Source organism: Mytilus trossulus, chromosome 6 (assembly GCF_036588685.1).
Source record: "Mytilus trossulus isolate FHL-02 chromosome 6, PNRI_Mtr1.1.1.hap1, whole genome shotgun sequence".
NCBI lineage: Eukaryota > Metazoa > Mollusca > Bivalvia > Mytilida > Mytilidae > Mytilus > Mytilus trossulus.
The window spans coordinates 11756625-11775459 of NC_086378.1; the positions used below are offsets into that span (position 1 = coordinate 11756625).

The 18835-nt window shown below is 32.9% G+C and overlaps 1 protein-coding gene across 1 annotated transcript in view; it reads right to left on the reverse strand.

Annotated features, from left to right (window-relative positions):
* LOC134722320 (fatty acid synthase-like) overlaps positions 1-18822 on the reverse strand; it is a 60559-nt gene extending 41737 nt beyond the window's left edge. Inside the window, exons 1-12 of the mRNA XM_063585928.1 lie at positions 18727-18822; positions 17866-17961; positions 16953-17099; positions 14696-14870; positions 13690-13848; positions 12168-12312; positions 10441-10517; positions 9233-9352; positions 5699-5809; positions 1085-1228; positions 524-613; positions 37-219 (exon numbers count right to left, since the gene is read on the reverse strand). Coding sequence (XP_063441998.1) covers positions 37-219; positions 524-613; positions 1085-1228; positions 5699-5809; positions 9233-9352; positions 10441-10517; positions 12168-12312; positions 13690-13848; positions 14696-14870; positions 16953-17099; positions 17866-17949 — 1435 coding nt within the window. The 5' untranslated portion in view covers positions 17950-17961; positions 18727-18822. The remainder of the gene's footprint in view (positions 1-36; positions 220-523; positions 614-1084; positions 1229-5698; positions 5810-9232; positions 9353-10440; positions 10518-12167; positions 12313-13689; positions 13849-14695; positions 14871-16952; positions 17100-17865; positions 17962-18726) is intronic.
* Between the last annotated feature and the right edge of the window lie 13 nt (positions 18823-18835).

An 18835-nucleotide genomic window follows, 5' to 3' on the forward strand; every position in this document is an offset into this window, starting at 1 on the left:
CAGACTTCATCCATAGGGGACTCATTTAACTCTCACCTTGACTATTTGGATCTGATATAAAATATCCTCTTATTTGTCTTCTAACATCATAACTGAGTAATGATAAACTTAGGTGTGACATTAGTGTTACATCATCTTTATTTTTAGACACAAAATCTTGAATTGCTTCTTGTTCTTGTACAGTACGAGCAGTAACAGGTATCAGACAAAACGTTTTTCCTGAAATCATATTTAAACATTTATATTACTAGTGAAAGTATTTTATTTTTTAAGGGAAGAGAAGAACAAAATGATATATTTTTTTTGCAGAATGATGATTAATTTGTTGAAAAAAATCGTTTTCATTTAGACCTTTTTTCTACTTTTTCAAAGTGCTCTTAATATTTTGTGAGTTAAAGTGCTAAGTTTATGAAGTTGAGCTAGCAACTAAAAACTGTATTATTAACCATTTTAAAGGTTTCTTTTAAAATAAATTCCAATATTAGCATGATCATGCTGATGACAACATATAACTATAACTAACCCATAGCCTTTCTTTTCCTTTTGAATGGTTTTAAAACCACATGTCCATTGGCACCACCAAATCCAAAGGAGTTTAAACCAATATAGCCATCTGAAAGAAGAGGATTTACAAATAAATGCATCATATATATTCAATCCATACAATTGGTCATTCTAAACATTAAACCAATATAGCCATCTGTAAAAAAAGAGGATTTACAAATAAATGCATCATATATCTTCAATCCATACATTGTTTTGCTAGATTGTGAAGTGTATAGAATATTATCTTATCAAATAAACCTGACACACTTTGAATTGAACAGAAAAATGTGTGTCCAAATATGCAGTAGAAGGACACCAAGACTAACTATCGAATGTCCATGTTCACTTTAATTTTGAAGAAAATAGTAATTTTGGCATATTTCAATTTTTACCTCAAAATAAACATATGACTAAGGTTCAAGATATTATGACCAAAACTTTATATTAACTTCATTCATGGCAGACTACCTTAAATAACTTTATAATGGTGAACTGAAAAAACTATTCTATTAGTTTATTTTACAATGACTTTACAAACCTTTCAGCTCGGTTGGCTCTTTAACAACTACTATTTTCCCTTCCTTTATGGCCTCAATATTTAGATTTGGTGATATAAAGTTGATCTGTGGAGGTATTATACCATGTCGAGCTGCTAAAATACATTTCACTAAACTTGCCAATCCTACAAAAAATAAGATGGTTTCACTTAGTCTACATTATTTAACAGAGAAAGATTCACATTGACGAGCTAATATGCTTCACATTGTGTGGAGTGGCTGATATTTTACAATATCTTTACCAAATCAAAGCGCGAAAGCGCTGTAAAGGCAGTTAATTACAGGTTGTGTGTATTTCTAGTCCAGTTATATCATTATCTTCCATAGAACAGAGGTGGTTTGTAGAATTTAAGATTTAGAGTTCTTTTGTACCTTAGTTCACCTATATCTATAGTCTTCTGTTTACAGTATATTTTCTGTGCCTCGCCATGAAATGCATTTTTAGCCATGGCCTTGTCAGTTTGCTTTAAATTTATGAGTTTGACTGTCCCTTTGGTGTCTTTCGTCCCTCTTCTTTAGACATATAAGAACTTTTCCTTTTCAATATAAATAGACTATTTTTAATTATTGATTGTATACGCATATTCTATGACTCCCATAAAAAAATAGTTCACAAAGATTGACTAGTCTCTGTACTGTGTGTATAGCAAGAACATCAAGTATTAGTAACATAATGGTAAATGTACATAGTAACATGTCAACTTTTTTTATGACCATACCTGCCAACTGTCAGTATTTGCAGAGTATTTCCCCCATCCAGCTCGAGGCTCCCAAATGGAAATTTTGTAAGAGCAATTTTGTCGACTATTTAAAGAAAACAATTAATTCAACAATGGCTATAAGCTTGTTAATGCAAGAAGAAGCCAAAAACCACATTAGAATATATTTGAAGGGAATCCATGACAATCGCCCCATTAGCAAATAGCCCCACTTTTTCACTAACTTGGAAAAAGATGTTATCCCATTGAATATAAGTTCAATTCCTTATATTGCATTATGATACAATTAACAGGTTTCTTTTAATTGTTATGCAAATAACTAAGCTTCAAAACTTACATTTATTCTTCAGTATATATCAATAATAGTAATTAAATTAATTTTCGGTTTGTTTGTATTCTGTGTAGATTAGTTTTCATTAAAGTGGTGCGAGTTTTTATTTTTAATTATATATATATATATATTAATCTAAAAATTACCGTTTTTTTATAAGTAGGGCGAGTTGGCAGGAGTAATATTAAACAGGGTTCTCGCTAAGGCGAGTCCATGAGTCCTGGACTCAACAAAATCTGTTTGGACTCACCATTTTCAAAACTGGTGAGTCCACAAATACATGAATATTGAAATATTTTGTATAAACTGAACACAGTTACCATGACTCACCGTGGCCAAAAATGACCGAATAAACTGAACACAGTTACCATGACTCACCGTGGCCAAAAATGACCAGTCCCTGGACTCGCCTTCAAAAATCCTTAGCGAGAACCCTGATTTAAAATGATTTAACCAATTTCACATGTGGGGCGAGTTGGCAGGAGTAATATTAAACATGATTTAACCAATTTCACATGTGGGGTGATTTGATAAATCAGTTTGTGGTGTTTTTTTAAAAAGTGGGCCGATTAGCCAGTGGGGCGACTTGTCCTGCTTCCATTTGAAGGCCCCCTTGAAGGTTTTGTATGACTATATGAACCATCTTTCACGTAAAACCCCCATGTGCATTTTGAAAAGTTGGCAGATATGTTTCTAACTCCAGGCAAAATCTACCGGTATGAATGAAAAAGAAGTTTTCAATTAAGGCTCTGTGGCCATATAACAGCTGTCTCATTAGCATTTTAACCACTTCCCATATTTGCAATTAAAACAATAGAAGAAAATTATTCAACGCAAAAACAAAACTTACTTGTAAATATGAAATTCTCTTTACGGTATGAGTTTTTCTCCTTGTTTGAGATTGTACAGTAGTACCTGTAACTGCATATACCTATTTCTTATTCACTTTTGCTTGATAAACTCACTAAATATCATATACATTGTACCACATCTCCTTATTTTTATATGCATTCCAATAACATGAACAATTGTAATTCAATTCTATATACCAAAGCAAAATGAACTGCACCACTTTCATTCTCTAGTATGCATCTTTTGGCAAAATACAAGACTTTGTTCTTAGATGACACAATTAATATAATATATATTTATTGATAAAAAAATAAAATTTAGTATACAACTCTTTAACGGTATAAGAAAAAGCACAGCTGTGTCATAAATTGTGAAATCTGTGCTGAAAACATAGACATTGATGGTATTTGAGTAATTCCATATGTGAAGCTCAACATTAGCTCGTCAGTTGGTGGTGGACAGTTATAGTTCCTTTCTGCAGGCTAGGATGAATGACTTTTCGGGAAAACCAATTTCACAAATCAAAACTTTCCTCTAGCATGTCTAGATTTCTCCTACAATATTCATCCAGTTTAGTTCTTTTGTTTTAATTGGACACCGTCCTGATTTTTAATTTTGCAAACCATTCAGTCTCTTGCTTGCAAATGGTGCATGAAAATAGGATGGGTATGGCAGTAGACAAGTCTCTTTAAAGTGGGTTTGTGCCCTGAAAAAAAGTTTTATAACTTAAGTTTAATTGAAACTTGTGCAACACATATACCTAAATAACTATATTACATAGAAGAGAGCATCATTCGTGTCAATGTTTTGTTCCTGTTTACATTGTCATTGATATTTTTTCAGAAAGCCTGAGGCATAGCTCATGAATTCCTGTCATTAGACATTACATCCTAAATTAACATAATTACTGCTAGAATGATTATCAGTATGATATACGTACACTATCATTGTACAGCCCAAGTCTTCAGTATATATATTGTTGCATTCATTCACTTCTGTGTTCAGTCGTTCAAAAATTTCTAAACATCAACAAATGAACTTTAATAACAACAAGAAAACACTAGAAAAGATACGTACATACAACCCGTGTTTAAGTGTATTTGAAAGAGAAATAAATCTGGTTAAACGATGTAAAAAGGAGAAATATATCTGGTTAAACGATGTATAAAGGAGGAAAAATTGTAGATATTGCATTACGATATTTTTACACTCCTACCTAGGAGTCTACTCCCGTATTCGGAAGAAGAAGAAGACGATGCGTTCTACCTAATAGCACGTGGATATGTTTACATATTTACGTAGACTTGACCCAGTATGTCACCGCCGTCGTTTAAACACTTGACTACAGTCGTGTATAAGCTAGACAATAAAAAGCTTAAGCCTGTACTATTTGTGTGAAGTAAATGTGTTTGTTCTGTACATTTATATTGTTTTACCTGATAGCAAGAACGTATATCTATCCGTTTCCTTCTCAATTCACTTTGTCAAATTCTTCGAGCTTCTTCAAAACATACGTATTACTGCGCCAGAAGTGGAAAAAATATGAGAAATCCTCGTAAAATAATGCTATTTTCAATTTTGTGGAATCCATTTTGTTATATTAATTATACAAAGATAAAAAAGTTACGATTAATTATGAATTTGCATATCATTATACGGAACGTTTATGGACTATTTTTTAAGTCGGTCATTTTGGCGGTAAATCATGTACACATACACACGTAGATTGGCTGGTACCCGATTGTAATGTTACACATCAAATATATCAAATAGCTAATACCCGGAACGTAGTACCGGAAACCAGGATAATACGTAGATAACATACATAACTAATACCGAAATTGAAAACGCTTTACGGTTTCTCGTTCATAAACCGAATTCCGCTTTGAATTATAGAAGATGCAATATTAATCATGTTCAGTCGACTTTTCATTGTTATATCAACGTCTGAACTAATTAAAGAATCTTTAGATGTCAGATAACACTTGAAATTGACCCGACCTCTTTCCACACGGAATATACAAATAATGATAGTTTGTAGTCAGGTTGACTGCTTATAATGCAAAATACACACTTATAACAAGTTCTATAAAACGAACAATACACACTGATCGTTTCTTTAGTCCCCAATGTAAATGAAAGAAACAAAAACCATATCATACCATAAAAAGAAGAGGAGAAATTCGAACATTTCCGGATCTATTTCTGGCCAAAAGACCCCCAGCATGGATTGCGTATGAAAAGATGAACCTCATGACTTAAAAGTCAGGCCTTAAAGCACTGCCTTTAAAAAACGATTATCAGTTTATCGTTATATTACTGTTTTTTTCTCCCTCCTTAAGACAGTTTTAAGTTTGACAAAAGCATGCTTGATAACGTCCCCTTACACTTTGTGACCAAGCTGATAACTTCTCCTTAGACATTTTGACGTCGTTGATAATCCCTGTACCTGTCTCAAGGCTGTGAAATGAGAATACAGATGATCAGGATGATATAGGCGTAGGGAAAAACAATAATGTACGCTATGAATGTGTAGAAAACCCTATACATGTCTAAATTTTTTTATACACTATTCTTATGAAATAACATGTATCTTGATGTTGTTTCAAGTCTATATTTGAAACAAATGAATTTATCAAATTATGCTGATAACTATGTCAGACCAGCAAAACTAGTATAATAAAGTTACAAACCTGCAGTTGCTTCACTATGGCCCATGTTAGCTTTAACAGATCCAATTAGTAGTGGCTTCTCTCTGGTAGAACATATAGCTTCTGTAACACTCCTGGCTTCTATTGGATCACCTACCTACAAAAGTATGAAATATACAAAAAATTTGTAAGGTTTCCCCGGAACCCAGTGTCTCGCCTATTTTTGCTGTAGATCGCAGGCTCAACAACAATGAGGAAAAAAATCAATAAAAATATTCCTCTTGTTACTATTTTATGATTTTAAGAAAATCTAAGTCCATTTAAAAGTAAATTATAGATAAAAAAGAGTAATCTTTTTACAAACTTTACTTCTGGATACAATCTTATGATCATAAATAAGCTTCTGTCCAAGTTTGGTACAAACCCAGGATAGTTTAAGAAAGTTATTAAAATTTTAAAAACTTTAACCAGAGTGAATGTAATGGTTCCCTGCAGAAAAACTAAGTCCATTTAAAAGTAAGATATGGAAAAAATGGATTTAGTTATTTACAAAATTTACTTCTGGATACTATCTTATGATCACAAACAAGCTTCTGTCCAAGTTTGGTATAAACCCAGGATAGTTTAAGAAAGTTATTAAAATTCTAAAAACTTTAACCACAAAGTGAATGTAATGTTTCCACGCAGAAAAAACTAAGTTCATTTATAAGTAAAATACGGAAAAAATGGAATTTTAATTTTACAAAATTTACTTCTGGATATTATCTTATGATCATAAACAAGCTTCTGTCCAAGTTTGGTACAAACCCAGGATAGTTGGAGAAAGTTATTAAAATTCTAAAACTTTAACCACAGAGTGAATGTTTTGTTTCCCCGCAGAAAAAACTAAGTCCATTTATAGTAAAATAGGGAAAAAATGGAATTTTATTTTTACAAAATTTACTTCTGGATACTATCTTATGATCATAAACAAGCTTCTGTCAAAGTTTGGTAGAAATCCAGTATAGTTTAAGAAAGTTATTAAAATTTCAAAAACTTTAACCACAGAGTGAATATTTGTTGCTGCCGCCGCCGACGGAATGTAGGATCGCTTAGTCTCGCTTTTTCGACTAAAGTCGAAGGCTCGACAAAAACAATGGTAGTTAAAAGTATGGCATATAAAAGTCAGTACTTTTAAATTCTACCTATAAAAAACGTATGGAATATATATTAAAATCAGTGGTAATTATAGGTCTAGTATATATTCATTACTTTTGAAAATTTTAAATTGATCCATAATCAAAGAAAATCAAAATCATCTAACAAGTTCCTTGTATATCAAAAACATTTTCATAGTTAAAACATGAATTACAACTTTAATCATCTTAGAATAGAATATTTTCTATTTCCTATGTGAGAGACAGTGCAAAATATGCATGGTCAAGAATTAAACTAATTCTGATCAATTCTGTCACTAAAATATCAACATGTAAAGTCAAGTCTTTCCTTCAGATGCCATAGATCTTTTTATTTTGAAACCCACTTACTTTACACTTCTGAAAATCTAAAGGAAAGTATAAAATCTATCATGAAGTCTTATTCATTATAGCAGACTACCTACTGGTGTACCAGTGCTGTGAAGTTCCATGAAGCCTTATTTATCAAAGCAGACTACCTACTAGTGTACCAGTGCTGTGAAGTTCCATGAAGGCTTATTTATCATAGCAGACTACCTACTGGTGTACCAGTGCTGTGAAGTGCCATGAAGGCTTATTTATCATAGCAGACTACCTACTGGTGTACCAGTGCTGTGAAGTTCCATGAAGCCTTATTTATTATAGCAGACTACCTACTGGTGTACCAGTGCTGTGAAGTTCCATGAAGCCTTATTTATTATAGCAGACTACCTACTGGTGTACCAGTGCTGTGAAGTGCCATGAAGGCTTATTTATCATAGCAGACTACCTACTGGTGTACCAGTGCTGTGAAGTTCCATGAAGGCTTATTTATCAAAGCAGACTACCTACTAGTGTACCAGTGCTGTGAAGTGCCATGAAGGCTTATTTATCATAGCAGACTACCTACTGGTGTACCAGTGCTGTGAAGTTCCATGAAGCCTTATTTATTATAGCAGACTACCTACTGGTGTACCAGTGCTGTGAAGTTCCATGAAGCCTTATTTATTATAGCAGACTACCTACTGGTGTACCAGTGCTGTGAAGTGCCATGAAGGCTTATTTATTATAGCAGACTACCTACTGGTGTACCAGTGCTGTGAAGTTCCATGAAGGCTTACTTATTATAGCAGACTACCTACTGGTGTACCAGTGCTGTGAAGTTCCATGAAGCCTTATTTATTATAGCAGACTACCTACTGGTGTACCAGTGCTGTGAAGTTCCATGAAGCCTTATTTATTATAGCAGACTACCTACTGGTGTACCAGTGCTGTGAAGTTCCATGAAGCCTTATTTATTATAGCAGACTACCTACTGGTGTACCAGTGCTTTGAAGTATTTATTATAGCAGACTACCTACTGGTGTACCAATGCTGTGAAGTTCCATGAAGGCTTATTTATTATAGCAGACTACCTACTGGTGTACCAGTGCTGTGAAGTTCCATGAAGCCTTATTTATTATAGCAGACTACCTACTGGTGTACCAGTGCTGTGAAGTTCCATGAAGCCTTATTTATTATAGCAGACTACCTACTGGTGTACCAGTGCTGTGAAGTTCCATGAAGCCTTATTTAATATAGCAGACTACCTACTGGTGTACCAGTGCTGTGAAGTTCCATGAAGGCTTATTTATTATAGCAGACTACCTACTGGTGTACCAGTGCTGTGAAGTTCCATGAAGCCTTATTTATTATAGCAGACTACCTACTGGTGTACCAGTGCTGTGAAGGTCCATGAAGCCTTATTTATTATAGCAGACTACCTACTGGTGTACCAGTGCTGTGAAGGTCCATGAAGCCTTATTTATTATAGCAGACTACCTACTGGTGTATCAGTGCTATGAAGGTCCAAGAAGCCTTATCTATTATAGCAGACTACCTACTGGTGTACCAGTGCTGTGAAGTTCCATGAAGCCTTATTTATTATAGGCTGTGAAGTTCCATGAAGCCTTATTTATTATAGCAGACTACCTACTGGTGTACCAGTGCTGTGAAGTATTTATTATAGCAGACTACCTACTGGTGTACCAGTGCTGTGATGTTCCATGAAGCCTTATTTATTATAGCAGACTACCTACTGGTGTACCAGTGCTGTGAAGTTCCATGAAGCCTTATTTATTATAGCAGACTACCTACTGGTGTACCAGTGCTGTGAAGTGCCATGAAGGCTTATTTATTATAGCAGACTACCTACTGGTGTACCAGTGCTGTGAAGTTCCATGAAGCCTTATCTATTATAGCAGACTACCTACTGGTGTACCAGTGCTGTGAAGTTCCATGAAGCCTTATTTATTATAGCAGACTACCTACTGGTGTACCAGTGCTGTGAAGTTCCATGAAGCCTTATTTATTATAGCAGACTACCTACTGGTGTACCAGTGCTGTGAAGTTCCATGAAGGCTTATTTATTATAGCAGACTACCTACTGGTGTACCAGTGCTGTGAAGTTCCATGAAGGCAATGTCATCAGACTTTATTTCAGATCTTTTGTAGATTTCTTTCATCAAAGCACACTGACAATCCTTGCTGGGGAAAGTGATGCCTGCCATGAAAAAAAAGAGTAAAAACACTTTTAATTAAAACACTGGTATTCTAAGTTGATCATTAGTCATTTAAAAATATTACACAAACATTTAGGTTCTAATATCATTAATCATTCATGGTCATGAAAAATGTGTTTGCTTTTAAACAAAAGTGAAACTGATCTTCTTAGTTGAAACTACTGACATTTATAAAACAGAAAATGATAAAATGGTTAAGATTCTATATTCTAAGTTTAAAAGTCGTTTGATTAAGGTGGTACCCAACACTTTCACTAAAATTAATTTGGCTCGTTTAATTTTCATAAAATTTTGTCAAAATATTTACACTTTAACAAAAATATAAAAAAAAAAATTTTTTTAACCAACCGTTTTGTCAGAAAAATTACACTGGTTATATAGCAATTTGACAACCCCCAATTTGGATCATTGAGAAGCTTAATATTCTTTTTACAACATAACGTAATTAAAACGTTTAGCTGACTTTACAGAGTTATCTCCCTGTAGTGTTAGGTACCACCTTAAGCCTTTAAATTAACCTGCTGTGGATACAAAATTAATAAACCAAGTGGTAACAACAACAATTTTTTAAGGGCTAATTTCCTAATGCATGTGGACCAAGACTTTGGTCAGCTTGCTTGCTTTGTTTGTATATTGTACAATTGTTATTGAGATAACGTCTTATCAAATTTAAATATACTATATACAGGTTTAACTATGCTTATACATATTGTTTGAAGATGTCAATCTCAATTACAAAGCTTGAGTAAACATTTATACAAACAATGCCAGCAAGCCAACCAAAGTTTTACTTTACACGCATTTGGAAATTAGCTCTTGAGGTAAGTATAAAGCATTATCAGAAAAGGTAGATAAAGGAAAGAATGTCAGAGTATGCAGCTGAAAATATGGTTACGAAACGAAACAAAATCTTCCATGTATTGAAAACCAATGTTCCAAAGTTTTAAGAAGTTCTAAAGTGTTTTAATATGAAACAGATGTATTCATTTTTGAAACTGTTTTATATTTTTCAGCTAATTAATAATCTCCATTGGAAATTATTGGTCCCATATTGTAAACCAGTACATACCATCTGGATTATACCCATTACAGCTAGTTTTCACATCAATAACTGAGCAATAGATTCTCTGACACAGACTTGCCTGTCTAGAATATAGAAAACTGTCAAGTAAATATAAAATAACTGTGATTTGGACAGCTGTGTATTATCAATACAGACAATTTTAACGTGCGTATTGTTATGCCTTCACTTTTCTACATTGGCTAGAAGTATAGGGGGGGGGGGGGGGGGGTTGAGATCTCATAATCATGTTTAACCCCCGCCACATTTTGCGCCTGTCCCAAGTCAGGAGCCTCTGGCCTTTGTCAGTCTTGTATTATTTTTTTTTAAATTTTAGTTTCTAGTGTATAATTTGAAGTTTAGTATGGCGTTCATTATCACTGACCTAGTATATATATTGGTTATGGGGCCACCTGAAGGAAGCCTTAGGGTGAGAGAATTTCTCACTGCATTGAAGACCTATTGGTGACCTTCTGCTGTTGTCTGTTCTATGGTCAGGTTGTTGTCTCTTTGACACATTCCCCATTTCCATTCTCAATTTTATAGATATGTGAAAGTAAGCTGTTAAGATTAATGACAAAAAAAAAGAATTCGTCCATATACACCATGCCCCACTGGAACTTTCACAAGTTCATGTTAAATAAAGTATGTTAAATCAATCGTATGGCTTATAACAAAAAAATAATCACATCATATGAACTCAGATATTATATTTGTCGTTTTAGTTTTTGCCATATCAAGAACAGTCCTGTTTAATTCATAAAAAAAAATCAAAATGGGAGTTTAAATTATTGTGATTATAACTCTGTCACATTTTTCACAATAATAAAAACAATTTCTTAATTTACAGTATTAAATTTCAAGTTAATGTGACCAAAATCTCATATAAACAAGAATGTGTCCATAGCACAAGGATGCCCCATCCGCATGATCTTTTTCTTTGTTCAGTGGACCATGAAAATTCTAATTTGGCATTCAAATAAGGAAGATGATGTCATAGAGAACATGTGTACTAAGTTTCAAGTTGATTGGACTTCAACTTCATCAAAAAGTACCTTGACCAAAAACTTTAGCCTGAAGCGGGATAGATGGACAAACGAACACGGACGCACAGACCAGAAAACATAATACCCATGCATGGGGCAAAAATAAATGGGGCATAAAAATATCTAAAACCTAAATTTAACCAGATATGGGAAAGATTAGCTAAGATGTGGACTGTGCTGAAAACATAATACCCTCCTTCTCTAGGGCATAAAAACATACAAAAGTCATCTAATTAGATCATAGTTGTGTTGCTCTATTTGGTAAATTATCATGAAATACATCTACAATTTCTAATTCAATCATCAAATTTTGGGACACTATATTAAATGTTAGCCATTTATAGGCTTTAGATGATTAAATGATGAATTTCAAAGCCAATAAATTGGTACCCAACACCTTGACTAATATAAATTTGGCTTGTTTAGTTTAAATAAAATTTTGACAAAATATTTACTTTGACCCTTTGACATAATTATAAAAATTTCAAAAAATTTAAACCAACCATTTTATCAGAAACTTTTCATTGGATAAATAACAGTTTGACAAGCACTAATTTTGATCATTGAGAACTTTACTATTTCCTTAACAAAACAATTTGATTAAGATGTTTAGCTGATTTTTACAGAGTTATCTCCCTGTAGTGTTAGATACCACCTTTATTAATTTAGTAATGTTGGTAAAATTGTTACCTAGTAAGTAATATAGACACAACACCCTCAGCCCTCACATAACCTTTGGCTTCAACATCAAATACTCTGCTCTGTCCTTCTGTACTTAACATCCCAAGGTAACTCATCTGTTGCAGATAGCTTGGATTCAATAACAAATTACATGCTATTGAAAAAAGTAAATAGACAAAACATTAAATGATTTTTTCCCTTCTAAGCTACTATTTTGCAACTAAAAGGACTATAAAAGTTTTAAGCTACAATTTCTTTTTATAAAATTCCCTCCTTCCCACTAAAATAAATATAAATACTTTCTCAGACAAATGCCACATCTATCTAAACACTTTTTGCATGACTTAACTTGGTGACCTTCAGTAGTTTCAATTGAACTTGTTCACAACATACAAAATTGACAGTTGTATGTCTATCATTGCGGACCTATGATGACTTCTACTGAAGTTTCCCTTTGAACTTGTTGTTGGATCACACTTTGCTGAAATGTATCCATATCCAACTAGTATAAATCATTGCAAATTAGAAAAGCGTGCAGTTTTGTTTTGTTGTTGACAATACTAACTTATATCTTAATATTTAAATAATCATTGTATCTTCTAGACTATGACGTTCATAATACAATTTAAAAGTCATAAGAAACCTCAAATTAAAATAAAAATATGCGTATGTTTTTTATAACTAATTGGATAGTTTTCATTATACAACTTACAATGACTTATGAACATATACTTTTTTCTTAGGAAAATTCTTTAATTTGTCCACATTTAGAAGAAGTTTACTTATTTTCAATAGCTTGCTTCCAGGAAGCAATTCGCCAACATATTTTCCGTATGCATAGCAACCTCAACGTGACCTTCCTCGTAAAAACCGGGTGATTGCAATATGCATGGATCTGTCATTAAAATAAACAATTATCTGATTATACATGTTAAGCAGGTGCTAAATACCCATACTTTTTGTGATTTGTTTACTATGAGGTATTATTTTACAATCGGCAAACTTCGGCTTCAAAACATGGCATTTAATGAGTATCCATATTTGTTTAATCATAAGACAGAGAGAAAAAAAAAATGACAATTAAACGATATATTTGCGTAAAAAGTGATAACATCGTGTACAGAGGACTTAGTTTGTGGTATATATACATGCATTGGTTCAAGAATTGGATAAACATTATTTTTCATCACATGCTTGTTTCATATGACTCAAAATTACTGTAAAATCAGAAAATATTGTTTGCATTTATTATTGCAATTTTGTCATTTTTGACTAAATTGCAATTTGAATTTTTGCACTATTAAGAACAATCCTGTTTAGGTCATATAATATTTCAAAATGCAAGTCTAAATTATTAAAATTTTAACCCTGTCCCCATTTTGCACAATAACAAAAAACCTGGCAATAATTTTAAGTAGATCTCAATTGTCACATTAACAATGTAAACTCCAGACTTGTTAATATAAGTAAATTCATAAAAGTTAACACAATATTTGTAATAGTCTAGTTAGGTATTTGTTATGTAACTAACCTGTTACCAAAGCAAACTGACATCGTCCAGTCATTAGATCTTGTACAGCCATCTCCATAGCAGACACACTAGAACTGCAGGCTGTATCCACTGTGGCACTAGGTCCAGTAAATCTGAACTGGTTCATCAAGTGACCAGTTATCATGGAAACAGTGGTACCTTAAATCATAGTTAATTTTTGTTTACAAATCTTGTTTTTTTCAGTAGTTTTCAAAGAAATATAAAACATCACAATATTGCATTGTAAAGATTTGGTGTAAATCAAAATATTAATTAAGAATTGAATGCTTCTTTTTGTAAATTTATTGGGGTGTAAAAGCGTTGACCGAAGTACATTTTGTATGAAGCACAGAAGCGCTTCATACTACAAAGGTGTGCACGGTCAACGCTTTTACAACCCTATAAAGTTACAAAAAGAAGCATTCAATACTTATAATTACATTTTTAGCTATGATCATCAAAACACGAATTTTATAATTTTTGTATTTTATTCACCTGAGCACTTTATTGTTGGACCACGTGTTATCATGAATGAAAAGTTTTATTGAGTGATGCAATTGCTTACGGAATAACACATGATGTGCAGTTAGTCAATCAAAATAAAGTATTTTAATGAAACATACATCTAATGTAATTATTATCAAATACATATTTTTTTAAGAAAACAAATGATTTTACCATAACAGGTGAATTTAAAATGTATTTCAATTGGTTCCATACCCAAATAAGTTTACAAAGAACTTCATATTAATTTACAGCTATTACCCTACTGTTAGCGAGGTAAAGGTTTGGTTTGGTTTGCTTGCTTGTTAGGCTTATATTAAAGTTTGCTCAAGCATTGTAAGGAAGATTGACAACTTAAAACAATATAAAAAGGTGAAGCAAACATTAATACAAACACAGGAAGCAAGTAAACCAAACCTTTAACTTGCTGGCATTAGGATAACAGCTGTTACTGATATTTCAAATGGAAAAGGATGAAATAAAATGTGATGTCTGAACTTACAGTATTTAGAATCTGCACAGCGTGATGTTTCCAGTGGATCATTGTCTGGTATAAAGCATGCTGTGTATGTTCCCGTCGTGTTAGAATGTAACACACTTAGTGGTATACCAGAATCTGTGATACACTCATATGACACTTCAAATAAATGTCGAAGTAAGGGATTCATATTGTGGGCCTGAAATATACACATATACAATAAATGAAGAAACATGAAAACAAAACTTTTATGAGCTTTCAGTATGCAACATGAACTATATATCTTCAAAAAAAGAATTATTATTATTTAAACTGTATTGGAGAGATATTGAAGTCTTCAATATCTTTTGTTAAATTACAATTATTATACTTTCTACACACAGAAGTTTCAGTTTCTTTTCCTGTATTCGGAATCACATTTTAAATTCTATAAACATCCCATCTATTATCACAAATATCTGTAGTCATAAAAATTTTAAATTGACACAAAATCTGAATTCAACCTAGGCCATGGTTTTTTAATTTGTTGGTTTACAAAGGAGTAGGTCCGGTAAGGAAAGATTTTGGCCCCAAATTTCAGTTTCATCTGACGAAAGATTTTGACCACTTTTTAAACACTTAAGTGTCTATTTCATATGATTCAATTAATTTATGTGCAAGATTTTAACTTATTAAGTCATTAAAAACGATCTGATTCAAGCTCAAATATGAAAAATCTACCAAATATCCGATAAAAAGTCACTTTTCAGATGGTTTTTGTCAAAAACGAAAGTGGCCGCATCCGTGTTCATCCTCAATCTTTACATATATTATGTATCATCATCAAATACAACTTCCATTTCAATATTTTGGATGAACACTTTCGTTTTTGACAAAAACCATCTGAAAAGTGACTTTTTATCGGATATTTGGTAGATTTTTCATATTTGAGCTTGAATCAGATCGTTTTTAATGACTTAATAAGTTAAAATCTTGCACATAAATTAATTGAATCATATGAAATAGACACTTAAGTGTTTAAAAAGTGGTCAAAATCTTCGTTTTTCCCCGGAAACCGTCTAAAGTTTAACTAAAATGCTGGAATTGTGAAGATTTCAGTAATTTAGCACGACTTCATGGTGCTAGTACCCAATATATGTGCATTGTATTGTCAAAAACAGCCCATATTTATGTAGCAGAACCATTCTACTATCCAATAACTAAGTAAAAGTTTATATTTTAACAATTTTGTAAAACTGCTATATTTTGGGGCCAAAAAGAGGTCTTAACGGACCTACTCCTTTTCCCTATGAAAAAGTCCGGTCAGTCGTTCGGAAATTAAAAAAAAAAAAATCTTCCAAGACAGAAAAAGATGCAAAATAAATATATATTTAATCTTTCTAACGAAATGTTTGTTATGCTGTTTTGTCATCATTTCTTAAATTTAAGTTGGATGAAATTGTATTGCTCAGCTGTCATAAACATCGCATGACATTGTCTAATAATTTCCCATAAAACAGTGGGGTGGGGGGTGGACGGACTGTGTAAGACGAAATTTAATCGTCATCTCACAAACAAGAAAACAGATTGGCCAAGCTCTTAATCAATTCCAGAAAACTTGGTGATCAATAATCTTCAGGCACGAAAAAACTGATAAAAAAAAATATGTAAAAACGTTGTACGAAAATAGAATTTAACACATGTGTCAAAAACGTAACAGACTCCTCCACTGGAAAAACGAGAATATCGGGTTAATCTGTTGTCACAATTCCCGTTTTTTATCCAGTTGGACAATATTTTTTTTTATTATCTATGAAACAAGAAAATTCCAAATGATTTGTCAATATTCAGTACTTTAACTTGATGTCTTCTCCTGTCCACATTTGGACAAGCATATTTCTATGAGTCTAGAGATGATGAATCTTACGGACTGATGACAAATAAGGGAAACAAACTTATTGTGTAATTGGTTTTAAACACAAGTTTTGTTCCACAAAATTATTTGCACAAACGACATTTCAAGGTCAGCTATAATTGATTTGTATATTTTTAGAAACGTAAAGTTTTATTTTTTCACAATAGAAAGTGTTATCAATTTTGTTAGTGATTAATGAATTTCATTTCATAACACAAGAATATTTTAATTATTTTCTAAGGATAATGCATTTGTTAGGGTCGGCGGGAATAAAAAAGCATGAAAAGTAAATTTTATTTTTATTCTGGAAATCGGCAAAATTGGGTTGGGGGATCCGTAAACCAACAAATTAAAAAATCCTGGCCCTATGTGTAAATGAAAATCAACCTCAGAGTCTGTAAATCTAAAGAAGCCTGCATCAAACTTATCAATACTATTAATAAGTCCAGCACGAGGAGGGGTATCATACAATCCGACTGGCCATCTTGTTTCCCCAATCATGTCTTTTCCATTGATTAAGTTGTTCCAAAACTCCTGGAAAAAATCAAATTTCAGTTTTGTGAAAAGCTTTTATGTAGTTTTACAGTTGCAATCAACACAATTAATCCAAAGACCCAACAGAGAATGCATGTAACAATAAAAAAAGTCTACATACACTGTTTTAATCTGCCTGTTCAATTAATAGTCAGGAACACATAATTGGTTGTTGATGGTTGCTGTCCGTCATATTTGCATTTCATGTATTTTTTTGTGCATGTAATTTGGACTTGAGTAGATATTTTTTTTAAAAGCAATGATATCACCACCTTGTTTTCTTTTATCAAATAACTGCAATTTATAATGTCAGTCCTCATTTCATCTGTTGAAACAAAAAACAGGTTTAATCTACTGTCTTGCTGCCTCTCAATAAGCCTGCTCTTATCAAACTCTGGCGGTTTTCATTCAAAAGGCATGTGTTTTATTTTGGTGTGTGTAATTTTGGCACTTTCATATGAGGCACCAAATAATAAACCAAAATAAAACTGCAACCAAAATTACCCAATTTATGGTATCTGAAAGTGTAACATTAATCAGTCAGCACGAGCCTGCAAATTTATACATCCACACAGCCATGGACACATCTTTCCTAGATCCAGTACCTCCAGGACGGAGAAACATTGTGTGCCTATTCTTTCAAGGACACTCCCACTAAGGTTGGGCATTCTTAAATGCATGGAAATATCTGGCTAGAAAATGTCATTTATAATAATATAGGTGAAGCAGTTTCTTAAATTTAAATCTAATGTAATAACCTACATACATCAATGTTATCAGATTTTGGTAATCTACATGACAACCCTGCAATAACTGCCTTCCCTTCAGCTCTTCCGCCTTTAAACCTCATCTTCAAAATTTCCTAAAAATAAGCAAATGTGACTTTCTAAAAATTGTAATATAAACATATGGGGATGGGGCACTCTAGATAAGCAGATTTAATAGCAATAAAATTGTGTGTGTCAGAGTGTTGTGTTTTTAAGTGTGATCTGGAATGGGGGCATGCGGCCTCCGTGTCACCAGTAAATCTGCCACTGAAATGCACGAGTGGACTGTAACAAATAAAATGCAGGTGTCTGTTTAATTCACCATCTTCTGTGCTAAGGAGAGAAAATGTTCATAAAAGTTTTTAAAGTTTTAAAACATAAAAGGGATGCAACATTTGTATTATAGGTGCTGCAAGGCTTTAAAACTTCAGTATCTGTATTTCCCACTTCTGTATTAGGAAAGGTACTTCACAAATTCCTTTCAGCTATATTGCAAATAAATTAGTTGCACCTGGTGAGGAGTTTTCAAATTTTAGTTTTGTCTGTACAGAGAAAATGTTATGGTACACACAGCCATTTCAGCATTTGTGTCAAAGTGTGTTGACAAACGTTATTCCCCTCCCCAAACTAAGTCCATTGGTTTCAAAAGGAACCTATATATCGACTTTTAGATGTTTCAGACTGAGAAGGCATTATGGTATTTTTCTTTGCATTCGAGCACACCTTTGGCTTTATAAAAATCAGATTCAACCACAGAATGACAAACTTTTCTCAAAATATTTCTGAAATAACGTGACAGTAGGTATATTTTAACCACATGAAAATGTAAATATTCTACATGAAGTTTTAATTTCTCACACCTGTAATGTGTACACTCCGTACAAAAATATCTGCACGTGCAGTCGTGTACCTGTTTACCGGAAGAGTCAATATCCAATCAAAATCATTGTAACGTTAAGGTTTAGGTCA